Here is a 26921-nt window from a genome sequence, read left to right as displayed (position 1 = left end):
ATTTGTCTGAACTTTCGTTAGATCAGTAAACTGGCACAGTACACTACAAAGAACAGAAGAACCTGGACTGTCTAGAAATGAAAATCCATAAGTGGAATTGATTTTTCAAAATAGTAAAACAGGGTAGCTGGATCAGTACCTCCTGACATCGGCTGTTTCTGCATGTGGTCATGGCTGTTAATTGATGTGGAATGACAACCGTTTGCTTATTGCTTTGGGAGTGTTGGAGATCTTGCCATTTCCCTGTATGGAGAGTAAGTGGTGTGTTAGTGTGCTAGACTCCTTTGTTAAGGCTTCAACTCCAGCTTTTCCTCTCCACTTTGTATTTACCACAGAGCGATTCTCATCAGTTCCGTGTCATGGCAGCTGTCCTTCGCCATTGTTTACTAATTGTAGGTCCAACTGAAGACAAAACTGAAGAGCTGCACAGGTGGGTAACCTTTACGTTGATATCTCAGTGAAGCACACTATGCCTGCTCTCTCTGTGTGTCTGTCTGCGACGGTTAATTATGAGCACAAGAAAGGGAAACTATTGTATTCAGTCAGGTAAGCCAGAGCCGAGCTTCAGTGTGAAACCTGTTTACTGTGGTCTTTGACTTGATTGTGTTGAACTCCAGGGTCAGACTTGGGCAGTTGTTAGGCTCAGCAATAAAACCCAGAGCAGTATTGAACATTTTGAGATTAACTCCCGGGCTGAGGATGTTACTGTGGTGGAGTGCTTTCCTACCAAGTACAGGCCCTCAGCAGTTAGAAAAAGTAGATAACTTATTTTAGTTGTCACACCAACCTTTTGAGGTAGATTTTTTTTCCCCAAAAGATAAGAGAGCTGAGGTCTCCTTTTTATTACTCAACTTAACAAATACTTCCCACTATTTCATTTTCAGAGTATTTAACAAAAAGAGTATTCTATATAGTAATAATTTAAATAAAAAAAAACAAGAGAGTCATAATGTCTTCTATTAAAATATATTAGGTAAAGTTGAGGAGTGTGGCTCAGCGGGAAAAAGTGCTTCCTGTAAAAGCACGAGGATCTGAGTTTGCGACTCCAGAACACAGAGAGAGGCGGAGTGCAGTAACAGAGTGTCTGTAATCCCAGTGCTTTCATGGGGAAATGGGAAGTGGAGACAGAAGTGCATGGGCTGCTAGCCTGTTGCACGCAGCAGGAAAACAGAACGAGGTGGAAAGCAGGGACCAGGTTGGCCTGAGCTTGTTTTCTTTTCTTTCTTAAGATTTATTTATTTTTACTTATATGAGTACACTGTAGCTGTTTTTAGACACAGACCAGAAGAGGGCATCAGATCCCATTACAGATGGTTGTGAGCCACCATGTGGTTGCTGGGAATTGAACTCAGGACCTCTGGAAGAGCAGTCAGTACTCTTAACCACTGAGCCATCTCTCCAGCCCCCTGACCCTGTTTTCTGACCTCCCTATGTTAACAGCCACATTCACACACACACCAGTATGCACATACCTCCTCCTTCCCCTCCACAAAGTTATAGATACATATAAAATAAAGATAATTGCAGTTATATAACTTGTCTGTCAGAGACATTAATGGAGTGTTGTCTGGAGCTAGGGACGAACAGCTCAGTAGAGTATTTGTCTACTGTGCACAAGTCCCTGGGTTTAGTTCCCAGCACTGAAAATACAAATTACCATTGTCTGAAAACAGTTGAGCAAGAGTTAATACAGTTTTCAGTTCTCTTACTTGCTGTGGATTAGGTTTGTAATAACAAAACATTTGACTTCATTATAAGTCTGCTAGTACTTATAAGAATACAAATGGTGGCCAGTCAAGGTGGCTCATGCCTTTCATCCCAGCACTCAGGAGGCAGAGGCAGGCGGATTTCTGAGTTCGAGGCCAGCCTGGTCTACAAAGTGAGTTCCAGGAGAGCCAGGGCTACACAGAGAAACCCTGTCTCCAATAAAACAAAACAAAGTAGAAAAACAAGACCAACTAACCAAACTAAACAAATGGCATGTTAAATAATACACAGCTACAAAGAAATTGCTTCTGCATTGACTCTGCTTTATAAAGAGGTTAACATGAGTGTTTTCTATTAAGTTACCACACACACACACACACACACACACACACACCCTTAGCTGTTATTTTTCAATCAAATCTACATAATTAATATAATTAGGTGGAGTAGTATGTCTTCTGTCATGCTGAGTTTAAAGGTAGATTATTTTTTTTATATACTCTGTACCCTGTAGCCCTTCAAAATATCTTCTTCATGATTGAAAAGTATAAATTCTGAGGTGGGTGAGGTGGTACACACCTGTAGAACCAACCATCCAGAGCAGACAGAGTACGTGAGCGTTGTGAGTCCCGTCAGCCTGGGCAGTGTGGTGTGAGACACTGACTTCAAAAATGTGGAAATGTTTTCCGTAGCCACAGACCAAATTTCTTTCATTTCTGGAGACAGTGCCCACATTATCTGTAGTAAGTTCCATCTTAAATGACTGCATTAAGCGTATTTTACCTTTTTTTTTTTCTTCTACAGAACAGACACTAACAATTCAACATCAAAATTAAAAGTGTTTTTGTTTAAAAAAGCTTAGAAGTATATTGATTAAAAAAAAAAAAAATCAGATAGCCCAGGCTGAGGAACATACAGGCTGTAAAGAGGAAAATTCTGGCAGGTAGACAGGCAGGCAGGCCCTGCTGCACTAGCCTCAAGTAGCTCTGCCAGAAATCTCCAGAGAATGGTTTCCAGATCTTAGCACAGTGCTCAGTGTGTGTCAAGAGAGCAAAACTACAGAGATTGTTCAGATTTCTAAAAAGTAATCAAGTTTCTCTTCCTTCCTTTCCTAGACTCACCCTTTTAAAATCTTTCACTTCCCAGTTACTTTGATAAGATTTATTAGCTCCGCTGTGAGTTTAAGGATGTACTGGAGAACACAGCCGGGATTATGCGTGTTCTCAGAGGCGCTCTTGGGAGAGCGGCCTTTTGCTTACCCAGCAGTTTGCCTGCGATGGCCTCACATGCCCTTTTACTCAGAAGGTGATAAGTATCAATCTGAACAATGATGACTCCGTGCTAATCCCTTAAACAGACAGAGCTGCTCCAGTATCAGCAGCTGCTGGACACCTATTGGAGGCGCCTTTGCAGTGATCTGAGCACAGTGCTTATGGAAAACTAGAAGGTGCAAGGCACATGCGAAATATTTAAAAGTCCTCTTACTCTTTTTTTACATAACATTTTTATTTTCATTAATTTGTTGAGAATTTTATTCAATTATTTTGATCATATTCACTGCCATCCCCTTGTATATCATTCTTTAAAAGTTATTTTCAAGGGTTTTTATACTTCTTTTTTCTTTTATCTTTTTAGAGAATTTTTGTTTTTTGGTATTTCAAGATAGGCTCGCTTTCTGTAGCCCTGGCTGCCCTGGAACTCATCCTGCAGACCAGTCTGGCCTTGAACTCCCAGAGATCCACCTGCTTCTGCCCTCCAAGTGCTGTAATTAAAGGTGTGCACCATGGGGCCTGGCTCTATTCCCCCTCAATGCTTCGACTTAAGAAACAGCAGAGCAGCATCAGTAGTCCTGGATAGTTGTGGTAATTGTGGTAGGATGCTGACTCTGTGAGACTCCTGGCCCCGGCGCTTGGTAAGCTCTTCACACCATCTCTGTCTGCTGCTGCTGTGATAAGCATAGTGACATTTAAATGTCATATTTAGTCCAAAACTTTTTAATTGCTTCTTGAATACATTTTATTTAGAAACTTACTTTTGTGTGTACCCTTTGATCATATAAAGATACTTGAATTCCACTTTTTTTTTTCAGAAGCCAGAAATTCCATTTATATTAGATGATAAAGGTGCTTTAGAAAAGCAAGAGCCCGGCATCTTTCTGGTCTGTCTCTGTGAGTGTGCCCTATTGCTTTCCTCAGGGAGGTGATGAGGATGCAGGCATGAATGCTCAGCTCACAGCAGCAGGAGCCTGAGCTCAGGCTGCTCGGCATTCTCAGTGCTATGCTGTGGTCCTTCAGTTCCTTCTGAGCAGCTGGGATATAGTTCCTGTTGTCTGCCTTTGCGTTAAACAACATCCTACTTCTTTTCCATCTCTGCTGTGTGCTTGGAAGTACTGTCAGCACAGTGAAGAAGCTTAGCCATTCATACTTGGATTCCCAGACTTGCATAGTTAGGTTTTCCTTTGGAAAGGAAGGAAAAATGGAAAGGAGAGACGGCCTTCACGCTGTTAGGGGGATGAGACCCCAGCTCAGGTTAGCTGGCTGTAGGCACTCAGCACAGGTTAGCTGGCTGTAGGCACTCGGCACAGGTTAGCTGGCTGTAGGCACTCGGCACAGGTTAGCTGGCTGTAGGCACTCGGCACAGGTTAGCTGGCTGTAGCCACTCAGTTCCTGTTCCTCCTGCACACTAAGGATCTCAGCTCATGCTCATTCGTACCTTTGATCTATGAGGAGTGAGTTTCTGTGTGAGGGTATAAAACCCTCTTCTTTCACTTGGGTATTCGATATGTAGCTTCAGCCACCATTTATTGAGAAGGTTTTCCTTTCCCTATTGCTCTTGTGTTAGGCCATTTGCATCCCTTTCTGCTTGAAGTGGTGTATTAAGTTTTCAAACTAGAATTGTGATTCTCTAGGCTTTTCTTTTGCAGGATTGTTCAGGCTATTCAGTCTCTTGACATTCCATATGAGTTTTAGAATTAGTTTTTCTGTTTCTATAAAAAATATTATTGGTAGGAATTACTTGACTTTGGAATATTCAGCTCCTAATAATATTGTCTCCTAATCACTATATATATATATATATATATATATGTGTGTGTGTGTGTGTGTGTGTGTGTGTATCACACTTTAAATATTTGAAAATGAGCTGATCTTATTTCCATTTATATTTATATGCTAGTGGGTACTTACCTAGTGTTAGGGACCAGTTTGAGCTTTAGAGCTAAAAAAGTCAAAGCATATAGTTCATTCTCCAAGACTCACCAATTAGTGCATATGTGAGTGAATGAGTCATGTTCTGTCCACGTTCTCCTCCTGTCCATCTGCCTTATCCTCCCTGCCCCCTCCTGTGAACACTGTATCAGTGAACAAGCTTATATGAGAGATAGGAGAGCACAGACAAAGATACTCACTTTGGAAAGGGCAGAGAGGACTCATTTTTGTTGTTATTGTTAACTCTCTTGGCTCTTTTTAAACTTAGTTTCTGTAAATAAGTTTTCTGGTAAGAAAGGATTGTTGAAACCGTGTCCCACTGAGTTCTGTTGTAAGGTGTCATAAGGACATCCACGGCATATGCCCTGAGGAACCTACACTAAGTGGGGAGACAAGACATAAATATTATGAAAAGTAAAATAACAACTCAAGACAAGAATAGAAAGACCATGAGATAGTTTTGAGTAGTTTTCAATGACTGATATCAGTAACAATCACTAAAGGACAAGTTCACTGTGATCTGAATTGAGGGTCTTCCTCACAGGCCTGTCCTTGACCTGTTCTTGACCACTTCCTACCTTTAGGGAATAATTGTTCTGTTATCAAAAGACTTTCAGGTTTACTTCTAGCCTGTGTATTCCTGAACATCAGTTCATCATGAACATCAGTTCAACCCATTCTCTTTCATATCCTGAGAGTCTCACCACTCCCAACTAAGATCAGACCAACAACCTCTCAGTGCTGTGGGAAGGGATCTAACCTGGTGGATTTCATCTCCACTGCACACACAGTTCCTCAAAAAGCCGATGTCTGCTTGATGTTGTCACTGTCCCTCTCAGTCATGCGGATCAGGAACTCTTCTTGTTTGTTGTGATCTGTACACTTAGATCTGGGAAAAGCTGTGTCACCAGATCAGTTCCTTCATTGTTCCTTGACAACCTGGCCCAGGCCTCACACAGCCCTGTCAGCTAATAGCCTGCTTTTACTTAGCGAGATGGTTTGGCAGCATGGGGGTATGATTGCGGGAGTTCTAAAGGCCTTCAAACTGTTTCTTGGCATAGTCATAGAAACCTCAAACTGTCTCAACCCTTGCTACAAGACTTCAGGGGAAAATACTAAGTGTCAGGTAGGCTCTGTATAATGAGCCGGGCAGTATATTCCCACCATGGCAATATGCCAGTTACATCAGTTTCTTCTAAATGAAAACTGTCTCTCATTGTGAATATTGGATGAGTCCATGGAATTAGATCTGAGGCACTGGCCTCTCTCTTAGGGGAACATTCTGCTTTTGACAATGTCCCTCTTCCTATTGTCAAACAAAACATTTTCATGGCACTGATCCATGCTTTCCCTGCCTCTGAAAGCCTACTGTTCTGCAAACCAGATGGCTCTGTATTCAAAATAGTCTGCCTTCTTCTTCCCTAGACATCGCCTGCTTATTTGGGCCTGTGCCTTCGCTCCATCTGGAATTGTTGGAATGCTTTTTGCCCAGGTATTTGTGAGGCTGGCTCCTTCTCATCATTTAGAACTCAGCTCAAATGTAGCTTGATCAATCAGTCCTCCAGCCTCCTGATGAAGACTTGTGCATATGAAACCACGTGCACACATGGACGTGCCCATGCCTGTGTTACCCTCTGCTTCACTTTTTTCATGGCATTTATCAATAACTAGAATAATATTGTTCCTTTATTTTCTTACATGTTTATTATTTCCTTTTTGAAGTGATTAACTTAAAAAAAAAAAAAAAACAAAAAAGATGAGACTGGAGAGGTGGCTCAGCAGTTAAGAGCACATACTGCTCTTACAGAGGACCCAAACTCAAGTCCCAGCACCCAGTTTAGGTTGCTCACAACCACAGTAACTACCTCAGCTCTAGGGGATCCAAGACTTTCTTCTGGCCTTCAAGTACACTTATACATATGAGTGCATATCTACATACTGATACACAGTCAAAAATATCCCTTTTAAAAAGAGATTAAAGATCTTACCTGTCTCCTCCCCTCCTATATACCTGATACCTAGGCAACCCACAAATGTGCACATGTACTTACATCCATCCATCCACACATGCTACACACATATACATATGTAGTAGTATGTACAGTACAAAATAATTGAATGGAGGGATGCATGGATAGACGATGATCTTGCTAGCCACTTAACAATAATTAAAAGCTCAGGAAGGAACTTTCTCAAGCCTTCAGTCCGTGACAGTACCAATAAATTTGTTGCAACCTGGATCTGTTCTTCTTTCCTGCCAGTCTCAGACATTTCCGTATCTCTCTTCCTGTCCAGGGCTGTTTTTACAACTTTTGCTTTTGCCCCCTAAGACCTTATTCTAGCATCATCTCCCCTTCTGTATAATCAGTCTCCTAGGGAGTATTAAGTCTTCAAAATGTGAATATGCTAAGATCTGTCTCATTTGTAGGAGAAAAAGAAACGGTCATCACAACTTTTACCACGGGGCTGGAAAATGCCTTAGAGGTCAAAGCACTCACTGTTCTCAAATCCACAGCCAGTCATCCAGCTCACAGCCACAGTGGCTGCAGCTCAGGAGTCCCTCTTCTGGCCTCTAGGGTACCCATAATCACATGCACATACACACACACACACACACACACACACACACACACACACACACACACACACAGATTTGTCTTTGGTTTTTAATTTAAAAACATTCATTTGACAAGATGCCTCATCATATGAGAGTACTTGCCGCTAACTACCTGACTGCAGTCCCCCAAATCTGCATGATAGAAGGAGAGAAGCAACTCCTCTAGGTTGACCTCTGACCTCCATACAAATACCATGGACACACATACACACACACACACACAAAGATGTAATCATTTTTTAGACTTTTTCCCTCAGAGCTGTTACTGTGTTTGTTTCTCTCGGTTTACAGTATTTTTGAGTGTTCCCTGTGCCATTGGTCTCCAGAGGTTTTAATTATTTTAATTACCATTTTGAACATACCATCAAGTATATTTATTTACATGTAAATTATCATATTTAGCTGCTTTATGTGAAATAAATCATGGATTATATAAAAAAAGGAGATAATTATTAACTTTTAAAAGTAAATTTAAAAATTAACTTACCACAACTTAGTATATTCATTATATTCTCAGTTATTAGCCTTTTCTGGCATTCAGATATGTTGCTACTTGTGATGGCTTTATTGTTAGCTCGTTTCTCACAGTATATAATCTATAACAGGCAAAATTGACCAGTAGCATAGTGGATATAAGCTCATATTTTGTAAAAGTTCCACCTTTAAATTTTTACCTTTCATATTTATGTTTTATATATTAGATAAGGTCTCACAATAGAATCCTGGCTGGCCTCCAACTAGCAATCTTGCCTCAGCCTCCTGAGTGCTGTGATTACAGGTGTCTGATATCGTGCCTGAGTAATTTACAACTAAAAAAATAAAAGGATGTGTGTATGTGTGTATGAGGTGGGGGTGTGTCTACATGCCAGGGTACTCACGTGGAGATCAGAGGGCAGGTTTATGGAGGTGGCTTTCTCTTTATACCAGAGACTAACCCCAGGGGTAAAGGTACAAGCACGTTACCCTCTAAGCCATCTCCTTGGCTCAGTTTCCAAGTTTTTAAACACATTTCTAGTGGTGCATTCTTGGAGCCTCAGCCCTGAGGAGGCAAAGGTAGGAGTATCAAGGGTTCAAGGTCGCTATCAGCTACCTAGCAAGTTTAAGGCCGGGCTGGTGTGCGGGACTCAGTCTCAAAGTGTTGACATAGTGAATTCAAGGCCATCCTGGGTCACCTGAGATCCAGTCTCAGAAACGAAACTTGATTTCTTGTTGTAGCCAGTTGGATCTTCCCGGCTTTCCTTAAGATGTAGCAAACAAAGGATTCTGCCATTTTCTTGTCAGAAAGAAAAAAGTGCTACTGTTTTCCTCTTTCAGAAATCACTTAAAGCGGGTTGCCCATTATGTAAGAATTTGTTCAATTTAAAACTATTGAAGCAAGGCTGAAGATTTTGTGCAAGGTTAGCATGTTTAACAGGTTTGAGGCCCGGGAGAGCAGCCCTCTCCCTTACAAAAAGGTATGGATAAAGCAATCCGTAACCTACCTGAGTGTAGCCAGTAGACTGTATTATAACCAATTCAGAATTTGAGTGAGTGACAAATCCCTTCCTGTACCTCACCGGTAGGTGAAGGCAGGACATCATGTAAGGCTCAGGTGTGGGCGCCAGCGTCAGTGCAGTGGTTAAACAGCAAGGTGAGATTTCTCGTCATCTTTTCAAGCACAAATAGATAAAAATTGAATATTTTCTTTCTGTACCCAGTGATGAAATCATTTTATGTAACTCTGCAATTGCGTGTGCCCTATCCTACTTTACAGAATATTGCTTTGGACTTAATGTCTCTGTGGGGTTACCCGATGTAGTTTTGATCACACAAATCAGTTAACATGCAGTAATCACAATTGTGCCTCTACAGCCTTACCTAGAAAACTTGAGTTTAATGTCACCAGCAAGCCATCTTACCATAAAGAGAAGCAGGAAGCTTAGATAGACTAAGTGCTGTCATCTCCCTCTCGCCTGCTCTTCCCTCCCTCTTTGTACGACAGAAAGCTGAGGTACTGCTTAAGAACAAAGCTACAGCGCTATGACAATTCCTGGTTTTATAATGGAGTGAATCCCTGCAGTGTTTATATGAAAACGGACACATAAACCAATGAAACAGATTAGAGAGCTTGGGAGTGGACCTACATGCTATGAATGTGTAGTCAACTGTACTCACACAGCAGTGCCAAGGATACATACACTTTCTTCAAGAAACGGTGTTAGGAACATTGGGTCGCTACATGTAAATAATGAAGTTAAACTCTGACTTCTCATTATGCACACATACCAAAAGAACTAAAAAAGTATTAAAGCCTTAAATGTAAAGTCTAAAACAATAAACTTAGAATCCATAGGATAAACAAGCCCATAGGCCTTGGTCTTAGCAATGACTTGTGGGTATAGCACCGGACGAGCAGACAGCAAAGGCAAGAATAGCTAGGTGGGAGTTCATGACCTGAAAACCTGTGAGTGTGGGAGCCGGCCAGAGTGAAAGGACCTGCGCCATAGGAAGCTGTTTACAGAGGCAGCATCTAAAATTGTATAGATAGGGAACTTTTTGTTTGTTTTGCTTTGATGCTTTGTCTTGCTTTGTAGCTCAGGCTAGTCTTGAACTCACTATGTATCCTAAGCTAGTCTTCAGCTTACAACCCCTGCTTTAGCCTCCTGAGTGCTAGGATTACAGGCCTTGCTACTATAACTAGCACAGGACTGTTAACAGCCAAGAAAAAAGAGAGAGGGGAGGAAAGAAGAGGAGAGAGAAGGCAAGAAGGAAGGATAAAGGATCAGAATAGATGCTCTCCAAGGTGTGCCTATGAAAACATGGTTAGCATTACTAATCTGTAAAATGCAAATCAAAACCTTAAGATTCACCTCACATCTGTTATAGTGGCTGCTTAAAGAACAGCACAAAGCTAGGCTGTAGAGAAAGGAGAATCTGTGTACACTGGCAGCAAGGTAAAACAATATAGCCATTGTGCAAAACAGTATGGAAGTTCTTTTAAAAATTGAAACTAGACACGCCATTTGCTTCAGCAACCACACTGATGGTTGTACATTCCAAAGCAATAAAAATCAATGTCCCAAAGAGATACCTGCATACTCATGGTCATAATATTACTAATCACAGTGTCAGAGACATGAAGACCACCTGTGAATGGACAAATAGATAAGGGAAATATAAGGAGAGGAGAAAGATAGAGACAGGGTAGGGAAGGGAGATGACCGAAATCTCTAACAATAGATAAGCAGAGAAAATGTGGGGAGTGTGTGCGTGTAGCACAACAGCATCCCACCTTTACAAAGAAGGAAATCCTAAAACTCTCAAGGACATATGTAGATATAGAAGACACTAACAAGTTAAATGAACCAGGCATATGCATGATCCCCTTTTAATAAGGAATCTAAGCTAGAGACACTTACAGGGTAAGGTCCTATGCTAATGATGGCCTAGGAGGGAGTGGGGGGGGAGTGGTGTCATCTAGCGCTGCTGTACAGCAGAGTCTACCGTTAGCAGTACTGTAGCATGTTTAACACTGGCAAAAAGGTTAGATCTTAGGTGCTCTTCCCACAAAAGAAAAAAGTAATAAGCTTTTTTTTTTTTTTTTTTTTTAACTGAAAACGATCAGGAAACTCTTGAAGATCTCCAGATTTGGCTAGCTTTCTTTCCTGACTTGAAAATATACACATAAGCCTCATTAGGAAGAGAGTCTATGTGACTGTAAGGAATATACACATAAGCCTCATTAGGAAGAGAGTCTATGTGACTGTAAGGTTCATTGCTTGCTGCTGATTGGTGTGGGCCACTAGCATGCACCTCACTGTCAGTGTTTGTAGAGTTCAGCAGTTGATAGAAGACCAGATCTAAGGTTGTCCTCCCCTCCCTTCCCCCCTCCCTTCCCCCCTCCCTTCCCCTCCCCTCCTCTGCCCTCCCCTCCCCTCCCTTCCCATCCCCTCCCCTCCGCACAGCTGGTAAGCCTTCTGCATATCAGGAGGGGCTGGGAGCCTGAGCTGGGGGGGTGTCACGGTGCAGTGATTAATGGTCTCTGGGAACTGGAAAGTAGAGTAATATACACAGCATTTCTACCCCCTGGAGTAGGAATGCAAACACCATTGTGCAAACCTGTGCATTGGCACTGACTTCTGGAAGCTGGAGAATCTCATGTTCTCTTCTACCACAAATAAAACTGTCAGAGAAATGACAGAGCTCAGAAGGCTGACCTTCCTGCTTAAAAAGAATAGCTCGAACACAGTGAGCCAGAAAATTAATTTTGTAGCTGTTTGAGAACTGAGTTCAATAGGTAATGAGAAGAAAAGCCTTAAACATCCAAATATTTGTTGATTCCAGCTCTACATTTGGCTTCTTAAATATGCTGAATTCCTAAAAATTCCTCCTAGAAGTGAATGCAAAGGAGAGGCATCCCTTTGTAATGGAGTGACCGTCTGAAACTCTTTAGCCTGGTCTGCGATAGATCCAGAGGTCACACTGCTGATGCTTTCCAGAGATGGCTGTCTTGTGTTTAGGGGGAAACCACAGCATTTCAGAATGGCTTGTACCAGTTTAGAGAGTGATTCTTAGGTAAAGTTCTTCCTCTCTCTTCTCCCGAGTGACTCTGGTTCCTAATAATAATAGCTTCCAAATGCTTGAGTGAGAAACAAGCCATTTTAAAGTATAAATTAGGTACTCTGGAAGATTGCAAGAAAAGAAATCTAAAGTTTGTGTGGAAAGTGTTGTACGTTAATTGCCTTTGAGAGTCATAAACGACAGGACAGAGTGTGTGGCACTGACAGCAGTCAGTGAGGACAACAGTTTGGATGCTTTAGCAGTGACCATGTGTTCATAACAACAGTTCACTTGTCTCCTGACCCACAGTTCATACCGCTTTTTATTTTTCACTTATTTTCTGCACTGATTTGTAACAGATTTTCAGAAATGTTTTTTTTTTATTTTTCCATAATATAGAAAGGATAAAATATTGATTCATGGGAAATAAACCATGCTTCAAGAGGAAGGAAAAGAAAGAAGACCTCTATTATTTTTCTTTTTGTTCTATTTTTTTAGAATGTCACTGTGAATTACATTTAAATTTCTATGATCTGAATTAAGACAGCATCGGATGGACTAAGCCCTGACTTTGGTTTCCAGGCGGTTATACTTTTAAACTACATTTGCAAGGGTTTATTTTTAGTCAGGATGTGGTTATTTTTAGACGTGCTTCTGTGTCACTAGGAAATGTAATGCCTGTCTTTCCATTGTTGTTTACCAGGAAGTCCTGGGGTACAGTCTATTAAATCCAGCTCACATAGGAACACTGCCTCTCCTGGCAGATAAAACTGTGAAATAGTATGTGGAGAAAGATATCTACTTTGAAAACATACCTCAGTCTGAATCTCTACTACCATTTTATCCTCTTGAATACTGAGCGCTAGGACAAGGTTTTTAGGGAATGCCAAAAATACAAGGTTTGGGTTCCCCCTGCTGGTGTGCATCCCAGGCTCCTATACAATCCAGGGAAATCAAAAGGCCTGGGACAAAGATGGAAGAGTAGTGTGAGACCCGACCGTGAGAGAGGAAGGGGGCACTGTGCTTTTCCTTGAAGTATAAAAAATTGGATGATTTAAAAATTGTATTTTGTACATTAGAAAAAAAAAACAAGTCTTGATACTGTAGCGTTTCTCTTTAATGTTGTTTCCTGTGATAAGCTGCTTATATACATTGCTTCTCCAGTGCTTGGTGCTGTAAGCTAAGGAACAATAAACAGCACTGGATCCTCCAAAGCAGCCAGGCCCTCATGAGCATGCAGAGCCGGCATTGTCACAGTGAATCAAAGAGCTGGCATTACAGCTGGCTGATTCCTGTTTCAGTGTTTCAGAAGGTGACGTGGTGTCCTGTCATTGTGTCTGTCCGTTTACCATTGCTCCTTTTTAATTTGTCGTGTGTATGGTTAAGGCAGGTCTTTCTTTTAGTAAATGCCAAGTCATATTAATGGCTCAATTTGAAAAAGAAAAATTTTAATTGACTCCTAAAAAGTCACCTCTGAACTTTGTATTATGTTTGCATTTTAAAAGCCTATTCACTCAAATTAAAATATTGTATTTTCAAATTGCCTTTCAGTAATGCCGTCAACCTTTTAAGCAATGTCCCAGTCTCTTGTTTGGATGTTCTCATTTGTCCATTAACCCATGAAGAAACTGCTCAAGAGGCAGCAACTCTAGATGAACTGCCCAGTGATAAGACAACGGAGAAAGACACAGCTTTGAAAAACAGTACCATGGTATACAATGGCATGAATATGGAGGCCATTCACGTTTTACTCAATTTTATGGAGAAGAGAATTGATAAGGTAAGGCTGCTGGAGTGGGAAGGCGCACCTAAGCCCGATGTGCCCCGCATAGAAATGACACAGCATGAGCGCACAGCTTGTCCTTGGTGCTTGGCATGCTACATAGTTCTACTTCTCCAAGAATGTTACCATGATAATGACACACTGGAAGAAACCAAGGAATTAATGTAATGTTAAAATTGTATTTTACCCCAAATTTATAACTAGTGTCTGAAAGTAAAGGAAAAATTAGCTGCCCTGTAAATGTCAGAAGTAAAAACTAACCTCTCCACAATGACATGTTCAAAGTATTTTGTCTTCAAATTTTTTTAGTCAGTCACTCAGTTTCTCCTGAAAGGCAGCAGTGTCACATAGATGGGTCTCAAAATCTTTTGCTTCTTTGAAGCACATTAGCTGGGCTTGTGTAAACCCTAGGAAAAAAAATGTAGGGAAAAGCAGGAAAGATAGAACTACATAGTAAAATGAAGATAACTTATGGAAATATTACATAAAGTAACTTTTAAAATCATTTGTAAGTGTTGGTACCCTCCCACCTTCCCCTCCCTCCCCTCAAGAAAGTCTTCGTATTCTCAGATGACATGGAGGAGAGCCCCAGCCTCAGGAACTGGACTAATACGGCATGCATGGTTTTCTTTATAGGGAAGCAGCTATAGAGAGGGTCTAACTCCAGTTCTCAGCTTATTAACAGAATGTTCCCGAGCCCATCGGAACATCCGAAAATTTCTCAAAGATCAGGTAATTGCTTACATCTTAAAGTTAAAACTTTGTATATATGTTGTTAACATAGAACTAATACATTCTCATGATAGTTTTCTTTCAGAAGATGAGAAACCTTCCAGCCAGAAGTAAATGATCTTATGCACATTGTTACTCATTCATTTAACCAGCAAATGTTTACTGAGGTCTCTGTGCTGTGCGCTGTGTTGCTCTGCCTGCTCCACACTGAGCTTGTTACTCTCATGGGCTTTGCCTTACAGGAGATGTAACTGTGTAACTTAGCACATGAGAAGTGTCCTAAAGAGAACAGAGAAACAGAAAGGAGAGTTGTGACACAGGAGAGGTGACAACGAGCAGAAAGTTAGGTAAACAGCAAGTGTCTCTGAGGATGTTGAAGAGAATCTATCAGAGAGAAGACATTTAGTGTTCTCAGACACAGGAAACAAGGCAGCTAATGTGTGTAGACAAAAGACAGAAGGGAGAGGCTGTCAGTGCGGTGGTGAACGAGTAAACAGGGCCGATGGCAAGCGTGGTTAACACTTTGGATTCTCTCAGAAGAAGATGAGAAAGCACTGGCGTGTTTTCAGTGGGTTGATAGGAGGACCTCATGTGGGCTGAGAAGACTTGAGATGCTGTGTGTGGGAGGAGAGTGGAGGATGAGGGGTGGCTGCCGCACCACAGAGAGCAGTCCTGGCAACTAAAGAAGGCATTGCAGGCGTGGCAGTGGCCAGAGTTCATCCTTTGAGTATGTCTTGAAAGTGCGGCTCACATAGAGCACTGACAGATCGGGGCATGAGCTGAGGAGAAGCAGTGAGCTCTGAACTGCTCACACTCCTTTGAAACTCAAGACTTGGACAGTAACAGGCTCCTGAGAGTTTCAGCCTCACTCACCTTCTTCTCAGGCCTCTTGCTCAGTACTGTCTGCTCTTCTGTGCCTTTCCTTCTCTCAATGCCCAAGCAAGCGCACATGCAGTTCATGGCTGTGGTCAGTCACTCCTTTCTAGACAGCGTTAACTGCGTGTCTTAGTCAGGGTTTCTATTCCTGCACAAACATCATGACCAAGAAGCAAGTTGGGGAGGAAAGGGTTTATTCGGCTTACAGTTCCACATTGCTGTTGATCACCAAAGGATGCAGGACTGGAACTCAAGCAGGTCAGGAAACAGGAGCTGATGCAGAAGCCATGGGGGGATGTTAGTTACTGGCTTGCCTCCCCTGGCTTGCTCAGCTTGCTCTTTTATAGAACCCAAGACTACCAGCCCAGAGATGGCACCACCCACAAGGGGCCTTTCCCCCTTGATCACTAATTGAGAAAATGCCCTACAGCTGAATCTCATGGAGGCGTTTCCCCAATGGAAGCTCCTTTCTCTGTGATAACTCCAGCTGTGTCAAGTTAACACACAAAACCAGCCAGTACACCGCACTCAACAATATGGTTGATTCAGCCTACCGTGGGCAGCCACTGAACACTTAAACTGACTAAACTCCCTTAACTTTACGACCACCAACACCAGGCAGCTTCCCAGAATATTCCAATACATTTTGCAATTTCTTTTTTTGTTTGTTTGTTTGTTTTTTGTTTCAAAAAACATGTAGCCCTCACTGTCCTCTAGCTCACTATATAGCTGAGGATGGCCTTAACTCCTGATCCTCATGCCACCACCTCCAGTGTGCGTCTCAGTACGTGGTGCTAGGCCAGCCCTCTGTGGACAGAGGTGCATTTAAGTGCCTGCCTTTTCTGTAGCATTTGGTGTAAGTTCCCACCTCCATGAAACTTACTTCATTTGAATCTTGGGACACAGTAGAGACCTTTACTGCTCATCTTCCCAGTACAAAATGTTTGCATGCCTAAGATGATGCATCTTATGTCTACCTCATTCCTCTCTTGTTGGTTTGTTGATCACACACTGGTGTAGTGATTTTGAACACATCTATATGCTGATGATTCCCAGATATGTACGCTAAAACACAAACCTGAGCCATCCTCAGATCCCTGGACATTTATAATGAACTTCTCATTTTGACTATTGGATGTGTAGTACTTTTCCTTTAGTATAGCCCAAACTAATACCATACCTTTCCATCCTCCTTTCCCGTTTCTTAGTAACACAACCCTTTACTTCACTAGTCATTTATAAATTAATCATCGTCATTTTGATACATGGTGAAAATGAAGTGGACTCTTTACTGTGTATCAAGCACATGAATAGTGCTGATAAAAGACATCAGAAAGCAGGAACTCGTTTTGTTTGTTGGTTGATTGATTTAATGTATATGAGTACGCTGTAGCTATCTTCAGATACACCAGAAGAGGGCATCGGATCCCATTACATATGGTTGTGAGCCATGTAGTTGCTGGGAATTGAACTTGGGATCGCTGGAAGAGCAGTCAGTGCTCTTAACTGTTGAGCCATCTCTCCAGCCCCACACTCATTGCTTTTGAATAGAAATACCTGAGAAGCATGATAGCTGTTTTAGCAAGCTAAACTAACCAACCAGTCCAACTTACTTATAAGTTTGATTCCTTTAAGGCATTCTACCTTGACTAGAAGAACTTGCTAAAGAATAATGAAAGGGTCCCCAATGAAGGAGCTAGAGAAAGTACCCAAGGAGCTGAAGGTCTTTGCAGCCCTATAGGAGGACCAACAATATGAACTAACCAGTACCTCCAGAGCTCCTTGGGACCAAACCACCAGTGAAAGAAAACACATGGTGGGACTCGTATCTCTAGCTGCATATGTAGCAGAGGATGGCTCAGTCGGCCATCAATGGGAGGAGAAGCCCTTGGTCTTGTGAAGATTCTGTGCCCCAATATAGGGGAATGCCAGGGCCAGGAAGCTGGAGTGGGTGGGTTGGGGAGCAGGGGAAGGTGGGAAGGGTAGGGGATTTTCAGAGAGGAAACTAGGAAAGGGGAAAATATTTGAAATGTAAATAAAGAAAATATCTAATTTAAAAAAGAGAGAAAAAATAAAGTTATCAGATTAAAAAGAAACATTTTCCTATTGAGTTGGCTCTTATATTAACAATTGCTATGTTAACTTTGCATAGTCCTTAAATCCTGATAAGACAGCTGCTTTCGTTCCTCTGGATTTGATAAGCAGAAATGTTTTCTCAGTAATATCACTGTTAAATCGAGGGTGAATTATGAATTTAAAAGTGGCCTCTTGAAGAAATGGAATTTTTTCATGATGGAAACAAATTAGGAAATCGTCAATTTTATTGTAATAAAGTATATTATAGCTGTTTGATAAACTGGTCTCAATAAAATATGATGAGAGAGAAAAAAAGGAAAATATCTTATGGGGCTGGAAAGATGTCTCAGGTTAAGAGCATTCATTGCACCCATGTTACAGCTCCCATCTCTCTGTAACTCCAGTTCTAGGGGATCCAATGCCCTCTTCTATCTCCACAGGCACTGCTTGTACATATGCACAGACACATACATACAGACAAAACACCCATACACATAAAATGAAAATGCTTTTTCTTAAAAGAAAATACTTTATTTTCTATGTTTTTTACTTGTTAATAAAAGCAAGATCAAGGTTCAAGTAAACTGTCTATGTTTGCACTTTCTAATAAGGACAGCTAAAGAAGCCTGTCAGTCAGCCACTTACTGTGTTCTTGCCCCAAATTGTAAGACCCTCTCTGCCCTCAGGAAAGACTGCAGTATAGGTGAGGTATGAGATAGACAGGTGAAAGGATAACCAGAACTAAGGTGTGTTAGCCTGGGTTCTGTCAGTGTAGTGATATCCCAGAGGCAGGACACCTGAGTGCTGCAGGGAAGGGGAGGCCTGAGCTTGTCACTCTGGAGGTTCAAGGATGAGGGATCCATCCGGTGATAACTGCCATCCCAGTGGGGCTGTAGGGCATCACAGGGCACATTAGTCACACTGCTTTTTGCTGGGACAGAATTCCTGACAGAAGCAATCAAGGGAGAAAGGATTTATTCTGGTTCATAGTTTAAGAGTGTGGCCCTTCATGGTAGGGAAGGCATGGTAGCAACAGCAGCTTCAAGTTGTGACATAGCAATTTAATTCATTTGTTTATTTCTCATCAGACCAGGAAGCAGAGAAAGGGAAAGCCAGTATTCAGCTAGCACGTTTATGACCTCACAGTGCAAAATATGCTCACTCCATTTCCCAGTAGTCTTAACTCACTCTAGCACCCCTTCAAAGGTACAAAGTTGTAGCAGCCTGAGCTGCATAGTGAGAGCCTGTCTGAAATCAATAATCAGTGGCTGGGCCGATGGCCCGGAGGGTAAGAACACTTGCTGCATAACCATGAGGACCTGTGTTCAAGTCCTAGTTAGGTAAAAACGTTGGGCATGGCCATGTGTAATCTTAGGCATTGTTGGTGTTTGACACAGGAGGGATGATGGTTACTGGCCTAGCTCTAGGTACGCTAAGAGATCCTGTCTCAAAGGAATAAGGCACAGAGTAATAAACAGGATACACAGTGTTGTCTGCCACCCACGTATATACCTGCATGCATACACACACACACAATAACAACAAGAAGTACAAAGTTCCTAGAGTCAAGACAAATTCCTTCTGTCTGTAAAGTCAAGATGACTTTTCTGTTTCCAGTATGCACTGATGGCACAACCACTATGTATATAATTTTATTCCAGAAGAGAAACAAAAGGGGAATTGACATAAAGTCCCATGGAGAGGGGCATTGAGTTTTTGTTGGACATTGCCCAGTTGACTGCTTGCTAATCATGTTGCTGATAGTGCTGTGTTTCTTGGGTCCCTATTATGGCTCCACTCCAGCATCACCAGTATGTATCATCCTACTGGGCACTCATTGCAGGGGCTCTGAGCATGCAGCAAATTTCTGCTTGACTGTCTTTGAAATCTTCATTGATGCTGTCATTGAGTCTTGCATTTTGCATACCTGCAGAATCAGCACCATGTAGATGGCACAAAAATCTGCCTCTGATATGAACTCTGATTGTGCTGAGCCACTGCTGCAGCCACAGAACCTCACCAGATGGAGAGACAAATCCTGGGCTGGTCTTGTATCGTAACCCAGTAGAGAGCACCCTGGGCTCAGTCCTTGAGACAACACTATCCCGAAAGATCTCTTGGCCTGTAATGGGGGGTAGGCAATTTGGGAGGTGGCCTCAAGGCTTTTATAGAAACCTCATAACTAGCATTCTTGCTGATATCTAACTATCTGTCTGTGTAACTCCCGAAACCATACCCTTAGTCACTTTTTCTGTTCATTCCTTGGGTAAGCTGCAAATTTTATTAATCCTCTATTTCCTTTTGCTTCCAACACTTACTATAAATCCAACAGTAGCCAGTAACACTAACATCATAGCCCAGTATTTTGTTTTGAAATTTCTCTGTTCAAATAAACTAGTCCAGCATTCCTAATTTCAGCCTTGTCTTAGCACATGAATTCAGTGTGGTCAAGTTCTTTATAACAGTATAATAATGATAGTTTCTCCCCTCCCCCAAGCCCCCATTTTCCCATCAGATTCTACTTTCCTTCCAAAATTAGTTTCCTAGCTCCTTCCTCTTCTGAGCCCTTACCAGAACTTCCAATTAAACTCCATTTATAAAAACTTGAAATTTCCTAGCCTATTCCTCCAAATTCTTCTAACCTCTTCTAGTTAGTTACCCAGTTCCAAAGCTGCCTCCCCATTTTCAGGTATAGTTATAGTAATAATAATTACATGTAGTTACAGTATACATACAATATCACAACAGAATACAGTATACATACAATGTTTACATATAGTTACAACTCTATAGTAGTTTCTGGTACCAATTTTTCATGTTAGTCTGCTCATAACTATTACAGTGAAACCCTGAGGCAGCCTAAGTTTACAGAGAAAACAAATTCTTTGGTCTCAGAGATTTAAGAGAAAGGCACTGGCATTGGCTCGGCTCAGGCGAGGCTTGCATGGCACGTGGCAGAAGTGCACATTCAGGAGGAAGCATCTCAAAGCAGAAGCCAGAATGAGTTCACCCTTCTAACAGATTGCTTTCCTGCAAGGGTCCCAGAGTAACCTTAATCCCTTGTGGGAACAGCTCCCCAGTGGCCTGAGAACATTCCTGAGGTCTTTTTTTTTTTTTTTTTTTTTTTAATATTATTTATTTTCTGTATGAATACACTGTCACTGTCTTCAGACACACCAGAAGAGGGCATCAGATTCCATTACAGATGGTTGTGAGCCTTTTACCTAAGCTCACAGTTAAGGTTAGCTCAACCACCATAGTAGGGATCATGCTTTAATGTATGGACCCTTAGAGAATGCAAGGAGAATAGAGCACAGTCTACACACGGGGAAATAATGAATGTACTTACCTCGCCCAGGAGCCTCCCCTGCCATAGTCACTTACAGATCTTCTCTGCTAATCCCGCCCACTTTCCTGAATGGTAACTGGAAGGCTTACCGTCTCCTTTTGTGCTCTTTGGATGTTGGCCAAAATCCTGAGCATATTTGTCCTGACACTCCACTCCCCCAGTCCTTGTTCCACAACCGTTTACAGACTCCAGTGCTGATTCTAACTCAAAGACCTGACTTCCTCTCTTCCTCTTCCCCGTCTCCCTCCTAGCAGCTGCCAAAGTGTACAACCTGCCTGTCTGCTTGTTTTTCTTTCAGACTCTAATAAAATGGTCCTTGGATTTTAAAGAAAAGAAAGTGTAGAGAAAGGAGGAGGAAAGAGAAAAGCAAACCTCTAAAGAGGATGCACCGTAGATAGTGCTCAAGAAAGGCAGACCCTAACAGGGCGTGGCAGTCACAGGCCACAAACTCAAGCTCTAGCACCAAAGGGAAAATAACAGATAATTAACTATGATAATACTGTAATTGAAGCTATGTCTAATTACTTATTACATGTAGTAGCAACTACCTTATTAAATCTAGCTCAGTCATACACAAAGGAAATTGGCCTTGAGTGCTCTGTGTTTGAGCAATTACAAATGAAAACTGGAAATTACTGACCCAGGTTGTATTAGTCTAGAGACTCAGAGAAGAAATACTATGTTTGAGAGAAAAACTGGATGCAATTTACCAAACTTATTGGAAGAAAGTGTCAGTGTGCATGTGCCCTTTGAGAGTGTCAGGAAACAGCAGGGCAGTAAGTCTTTACGAAACCCCAGAAAATAGCTGATAGATTCTGCATGCTAACTTTTGTCTGTAGTTGTACACATTGCATATTAAGGTAGATGTAGTCTGTAGAAATCACCTATCGAGTGTCTCATTCTTCTAGAGGTAAGGATTAAACTCAGTAGAATTGAATTGACTCAGTCAAATAGGATGTGTTGTATGGTTACCTTATGCCTTACATTATACTCCACCCTTCTAGAGGTATTTTATATGTGGATCTTATAGACATTTGGATAAATTCCTTGTCTGACAGGTGGTCTCTGTTTTAATTTATAGCTTTATTTCCAGTCCCTATATTTCCTGGTACACTCACTGTAAATAGAGAGAGATGGAAGGGGAAAATCAGTTCACTAGATTAAATAAATGCTATATGTATGCAGTCTGCATAGGTATAGAGTAAAATGTTCTTTGGCTTTGTAATGTGCCTCATTTCCTAGCGCAAGGACTTTATGTAGAAGGCACTTTCTGTGACTTGGGTATAGTTTTTCCTCTAAGAACATGTCTTAGAGACTTGATGTCGCCAGAATGGCGGTGGTGGGTGATGGTGTAGAACCTTTTAGAGGTATGGCCTTATGGAAACTCCACAGTGGGCACTGCCTCAGTGAGGTCAAGGTAGTTTCAGCTCTTACAGAACAAACTGGAGCTGCCCTGACCCTTGAATTGCTATCTGGCTTTTTATTTCTCCTACAAACACCCCTGTTCTTATGACATCATCCTCTTTAGGCCCTCAGTAGCAGCAGTAGGAGTGCGTTGGACCACCTGCTCTTGGGCTCTCACTCTCCAGAACTGTACACTAAACAAAACTCCTTTCTTCATTAAGTTAGCATGCCTTGAGTATTTTCTTACAGTAACATAAAATGGGTCAATATACCATTTAATTAAAATCACTTGGACTTACTCATTTCCCGTCTAAGTCAACAAATATGTGCTGGACACCTACAATGTTCCAGGCACTTAGAAGAGACTAATAAAGGAGAAAACCGTCCCTATGAAACTTACTTTTTAAAAAAGATATTAGGATAAACATTAGGGTTAAGAGAGAGATGCTCAGAAAGACACATCCCACAGCATGAGGTGTGCATCTTAAAATGTACTTTAGTAGAAAGAGGCACACAGTAAATATTTGCTATTCCAGGCGGTCAGAGCATGAGACGAATTGTGGTAGACTGTCAGTGGGAGATGGAAACAGTAAAGTCAGTGAGGGAGAGGTCAAGGAATGGTTTCCCTTCATTGAGAGGCGACCCGTGGGGAGGGGGGGAAGGGGTAGAGGAAGGAAGAGATAAATCTGTTATTGTAGCCAGAATAATAATCGTTGGCGAAGAAAGGTTATCTCTCCTCCAGCTTTTTGGATTTAAGTGTTTCAGATTTATAATGTTTTTAGATTTAGGGATATCCGCATAGGTATCTAATAGTGGAACCCAAGTGTAAATACAAAATTCTTTCATGTTGTGTATGCACCCGATCCCCAGAGCTTTAAGGTTGTTTACACATTTTAGCATCCCTTTACTTAGCCTATCACATGACGTTCATTTTCCCTGTCACATGCAGTTTCTATTTGTGACATCTTGTCTGCACTCAAAGGTTCCAGATTTTGGAGTTAGGAATATTCAACCTGCAATAGCCATTATACAATTAAACAACTAAAATGCATAAATACAGATTTTTAAAAATTAAATATCTATTATGCTGTTAGAATTAAAAGAGTTGAGCAGTCAGTATGGCCTGGGCCACTGAGGAAGTATGTGAAAGAATGAGAAAGCATGGGTGTTGGTGCGGGTGGGGGAAGTGCATGTGTGAACATACCCACATGTATGTACAGGGTAGAAGACAGGACAACCTCAGGTGCTCCATCTTAGACACCATCTGCTCTCTCCCTCACTCTTCCGTCTCCCTCACTATCCTGAAACTGGCCAACTAGATCCTCCTGTCTCCACTTCCGCCCGTGGTAGGATTATAAGCCCATGCCCTGGATGTTTTCCTGTGGTTTCTGAGTATTGAATCAGGTCACAGAGAAAGCACTTACCTGGCTTTATAACCCCCCTTTTGCCTTTGGACTCAGTCTCGCTCTGATGGGGCTAAAGCAGACTTTGAGCTTTTATGTTCTCTCAGCCTTCCATGTATGTGGATCATAAGCCTCTGTGCTGTCATATCCAGCAAGAAAGAAGAACATGACACGGACTTCAGATTAATTTTTGCTAGGCACCAGAAACACTTCGGGTACTGCAATAGCCAGGTAGCACAGAGACGACATGTTTCCATCCCCACAGAACCTGACTATACACATGAGGTTATTTGAGGTCTGGATGTTGCCGGTTATGATGGTGGTTTATTTTATGTTATTTGGAAGCACACAGTTATCTCTATTAAAACTTAGTTATAACTCCTTGTAAGATTGACCGTTGCCTCACGCCATCCCATGTGTCCCAGCAGCCTCCATTGATGACGGCTTCTTTCACCTTTGCAATCAGGTTTTACCACCTTTGAGGGATGTGACAAATCGACCAGAAGTTGGCTCAACTGTGAGAAATAAGCTGGTGCGTCTCATGACACATGTCGACCTCGGAGTCAAGCAGATTGCTGCTGAGTTCCTTTTTGTCCTTTGCAAAGAGAGAGGTAGGTTAAACTCTGTTTGCCTCTGGGAGGAAATGTAAGAAGATTTCCTGTTGGGTATAACGTTTTATTGCAGTCTTTGCAGGCCTGACTACTTACCTGCTGTTAAGAGTGGCTGCACAGATGACTAGAGGTGTGATGGTAACCATTGTTCTGCGTTCCCGACCTCCCCAGAGCATGCAGACACATGCTTTCCCAAACACACAGGCATCTAACCTTTGCCTGTGTGTGCTTCCCCAGCTTGGGAGCCATTGTCAGACGCCTGCCTTCGTCTAGGTGCTACTGTTTTAGTGACCAGGGTGGCCCTGCTTGGCTCCTCTGCTTCCTCCCAAAACCCCAGGGAAAGTTCGGTTTCCTCACTGACTCTTCAGTCTGTGGTCACAGAATGTTTCTCATGTGATATACTTGATGGATGTCCAGAAGTCTGTTAAGGTGTGGCCTTTGCCCTTGAGATAACAAGAAATATTTCTTCTTTATATAGTATCTTTGTATAGAAATTACATCTAAGCTGATTGTTATTTCATTTTTTGATAAACCCCGGTTTTGTGAGATTTAAGGTTTAGTCAAGAGATGAAAAACACTCCTGTCAAAACCTCTCTCTCTGCCTCCCCTCCCCCCATGCTGGGAGTTGAACTTAGGGTCCCATCCATGCTAGTCAATTGCCCTGCCACTGTGCTATCTTCCCAGCCCTCAAAATCTTAAATCTTCTGTATCCTTAAACCTTGTTTCTGACTTTTTAGTTTAACCAGTTAAGTTCCTATAAAGATGGCACATTATTAGCAACATAATTGAAGTGTTATTATAATGTTGATAACGGTTGTTAGCAGTGACAGGTGTCAGGTGCTTGACACCCTTTCAAAGCACTACCTAACCCACTAAGGACACTCCACAGGTAACATTGCTTCACTTCAGCTTTTTCTTGAACTATAACTTCTTCCATGATTTGAAAAAGATTGACTTACACCTTATAATCAGATGGTTATCACAGTTGTTCACATGTGTTGCCAAAATAGTGGCTGATTGGATCTTCTTAGATCACAAATAAGCTATAGGGAGATAGGTTAGTTAGTTAAGTGCTTACACAAAGATCTGAATTGGAGGGAAGGAGGGAGAGAAGGAGGGAGGAGGTGGGTGGGTAGGTAGATAACTAAGCCAAACTTGGTGGTGAATAGGCGGGTGGGTAGATGGGTAGGTGGATGGGTAGGTAGGTAGGTAACTAAGTAAGCTAAGCTTGGTGACACACACTTGTAATCCCAGCAGTGGAGAAGCAGAGACAGGAGGATCCCTGGGAAAAGAGCCCCTGGGGCTTATTGGCTAGACAGTTCAACTCAGTTGTCAGGCTTCAGGCCAGTGACAGACCCTGCCTAAAAAGGGACTGGACAGCATTCCAAAGAAATGACGCCTAAAGTTGTTGTCTAACTTCTACAAACTCAGGCACACACATCTGCACCCATTTTAAAAAGCATATGTGTGTGTGTGAGTGTGTGTGTACCCATAAAACGAAACCACACATACACGTTGCCCATTCACTTAAAACTGGATGTCAGAGCTGGGGGAGATATGCAGCATGAGAACCTGAGTTCAGAATCCTCAGAACCCACAGAAAGCCGAGCCCTCTCTGCTGTGTGTGTCTGTGCTCCCACAGCGATAATATCCATGGGAGGCAGACATAAAGTCTCCATGGCAGAGGCCTGGCTTACCCAATGCGAACAAGAGAAAGCAGGGTGGGCAGCTGGGACCAGCAGCTAGCCTTGGCTGTCCTCTCACTTCCACATGTGCCATGGCACACTGGCCTACACTCACACACCCACAAAGGTTTTCAGGTGATTACTGTATTCGTAGTACTGTTACTTCTGATTAAGAAGATTGCTGGTTCTGTTTAGATTTTTTTTTATAGTGAACATTCATTTCTTATATACATCTTTAAAATTCATGAGTATGTATCTAAGGACAGTGCCCCTTCCTGGTGAGTTGGTGCTTAGCAAATGCAGCACATACTTTGCAAGTGAATTCTGTGGTTATTTTCATTTGAGAGAGTTGGCATTGTTCTCCCTAGGGTATCTAGTACTTGGGAAGTTTTCTAATACTGCTGAACTCAGACCTAGCCTAGCTCAGTGCAGTAATGTTTGTTGCTTGGTTTTTGTTTTTGGATTTTGGATTTCTTTCAATTAAAATTTGAAATTTCTTAGTCTAATCACGTGATTTTCTTTCCAATCTTATTAGAATTGTATAAATGTATTCTTGGAATAAAACCCATTTATTCAAGGGCAGGTGAGATGGCTCAGTGGATACGGGTTCCTGCTCTTGGGCTTCACCACCTGCATTTGACTCAAACATCTACATAGTAGGTCATTCCATACATAGAGAGCTGACTACTGCGGGTGATCTCTGACCTCCATACGTGTGCAAACACACACGCTAGTGAAAATAATAAGTGAATGAGTGAATTAGTGTGATGAGTATTTTTAAATTCATCCATCCAAAATGTATTTTTTTGAGTTACAGAATTCTTTATTATTATTATTATTATTATTATTATTATTATTATTATTATTTATTTACATTTCAAATGCTATCCCAAAAGTTCCCTATACCCTTCCCCCACCCCTGCTCCCCTACCC

General features: G+C 41.8%; 1 protein-coding gene across 8 annotated transcripts in view; it reads left to right on the top strand.

Annotated features, from left to right (window-relative positions):
* The window catches only part of Ric8b (RIC8 guanine nucleotide exchange factor B), a 100444-nt gene that overhangs the window by 39044 nt on the left and 34479 nt on the right, over positions 1-26921 (top strand). For 7 of the 8 annotated variants that reach the window (XM_021204863.2, XM_021204860.2, XM_029542185.1 and 4 more), the window contains 4 exons: positions 336-430; positions 13621-13849; positions 14489-14584; positions 24159-24303. In XM_021204863.2, the coding sequence (XP_021060522.1) occupies positions 336-430; positions 13621-13849; positions 14489-14584; positions 24159-24303 (565 nt within the window). The remainder of the gene's footprint in view (positions 1-335; positions 431-13620; positions 13850-14488; positions 14585-24158; positions 24304-26921) is intronic. The other variant, XM_029542183.1, reaches the window with a different exon arrangement.

This window comes from Mus pahari, chromosome 9, assembly GCF_900095145.1.
Source record: "Mus pahari chromosome 9, PAHARI_EIJ_v1.1, whole genome shotgun sequence".
Classification (NCBI taxonomy): domain Eukaryota; kingdom Metazoa; phylum Chordata; class Mammalia; order Rodentia; family Muridae; genus Mus; species Mus pahari.
Note: the sequence above shows the minus strand (reverse complement) of the source record. Positions and strands in the feature narration are given on the sequence as shown.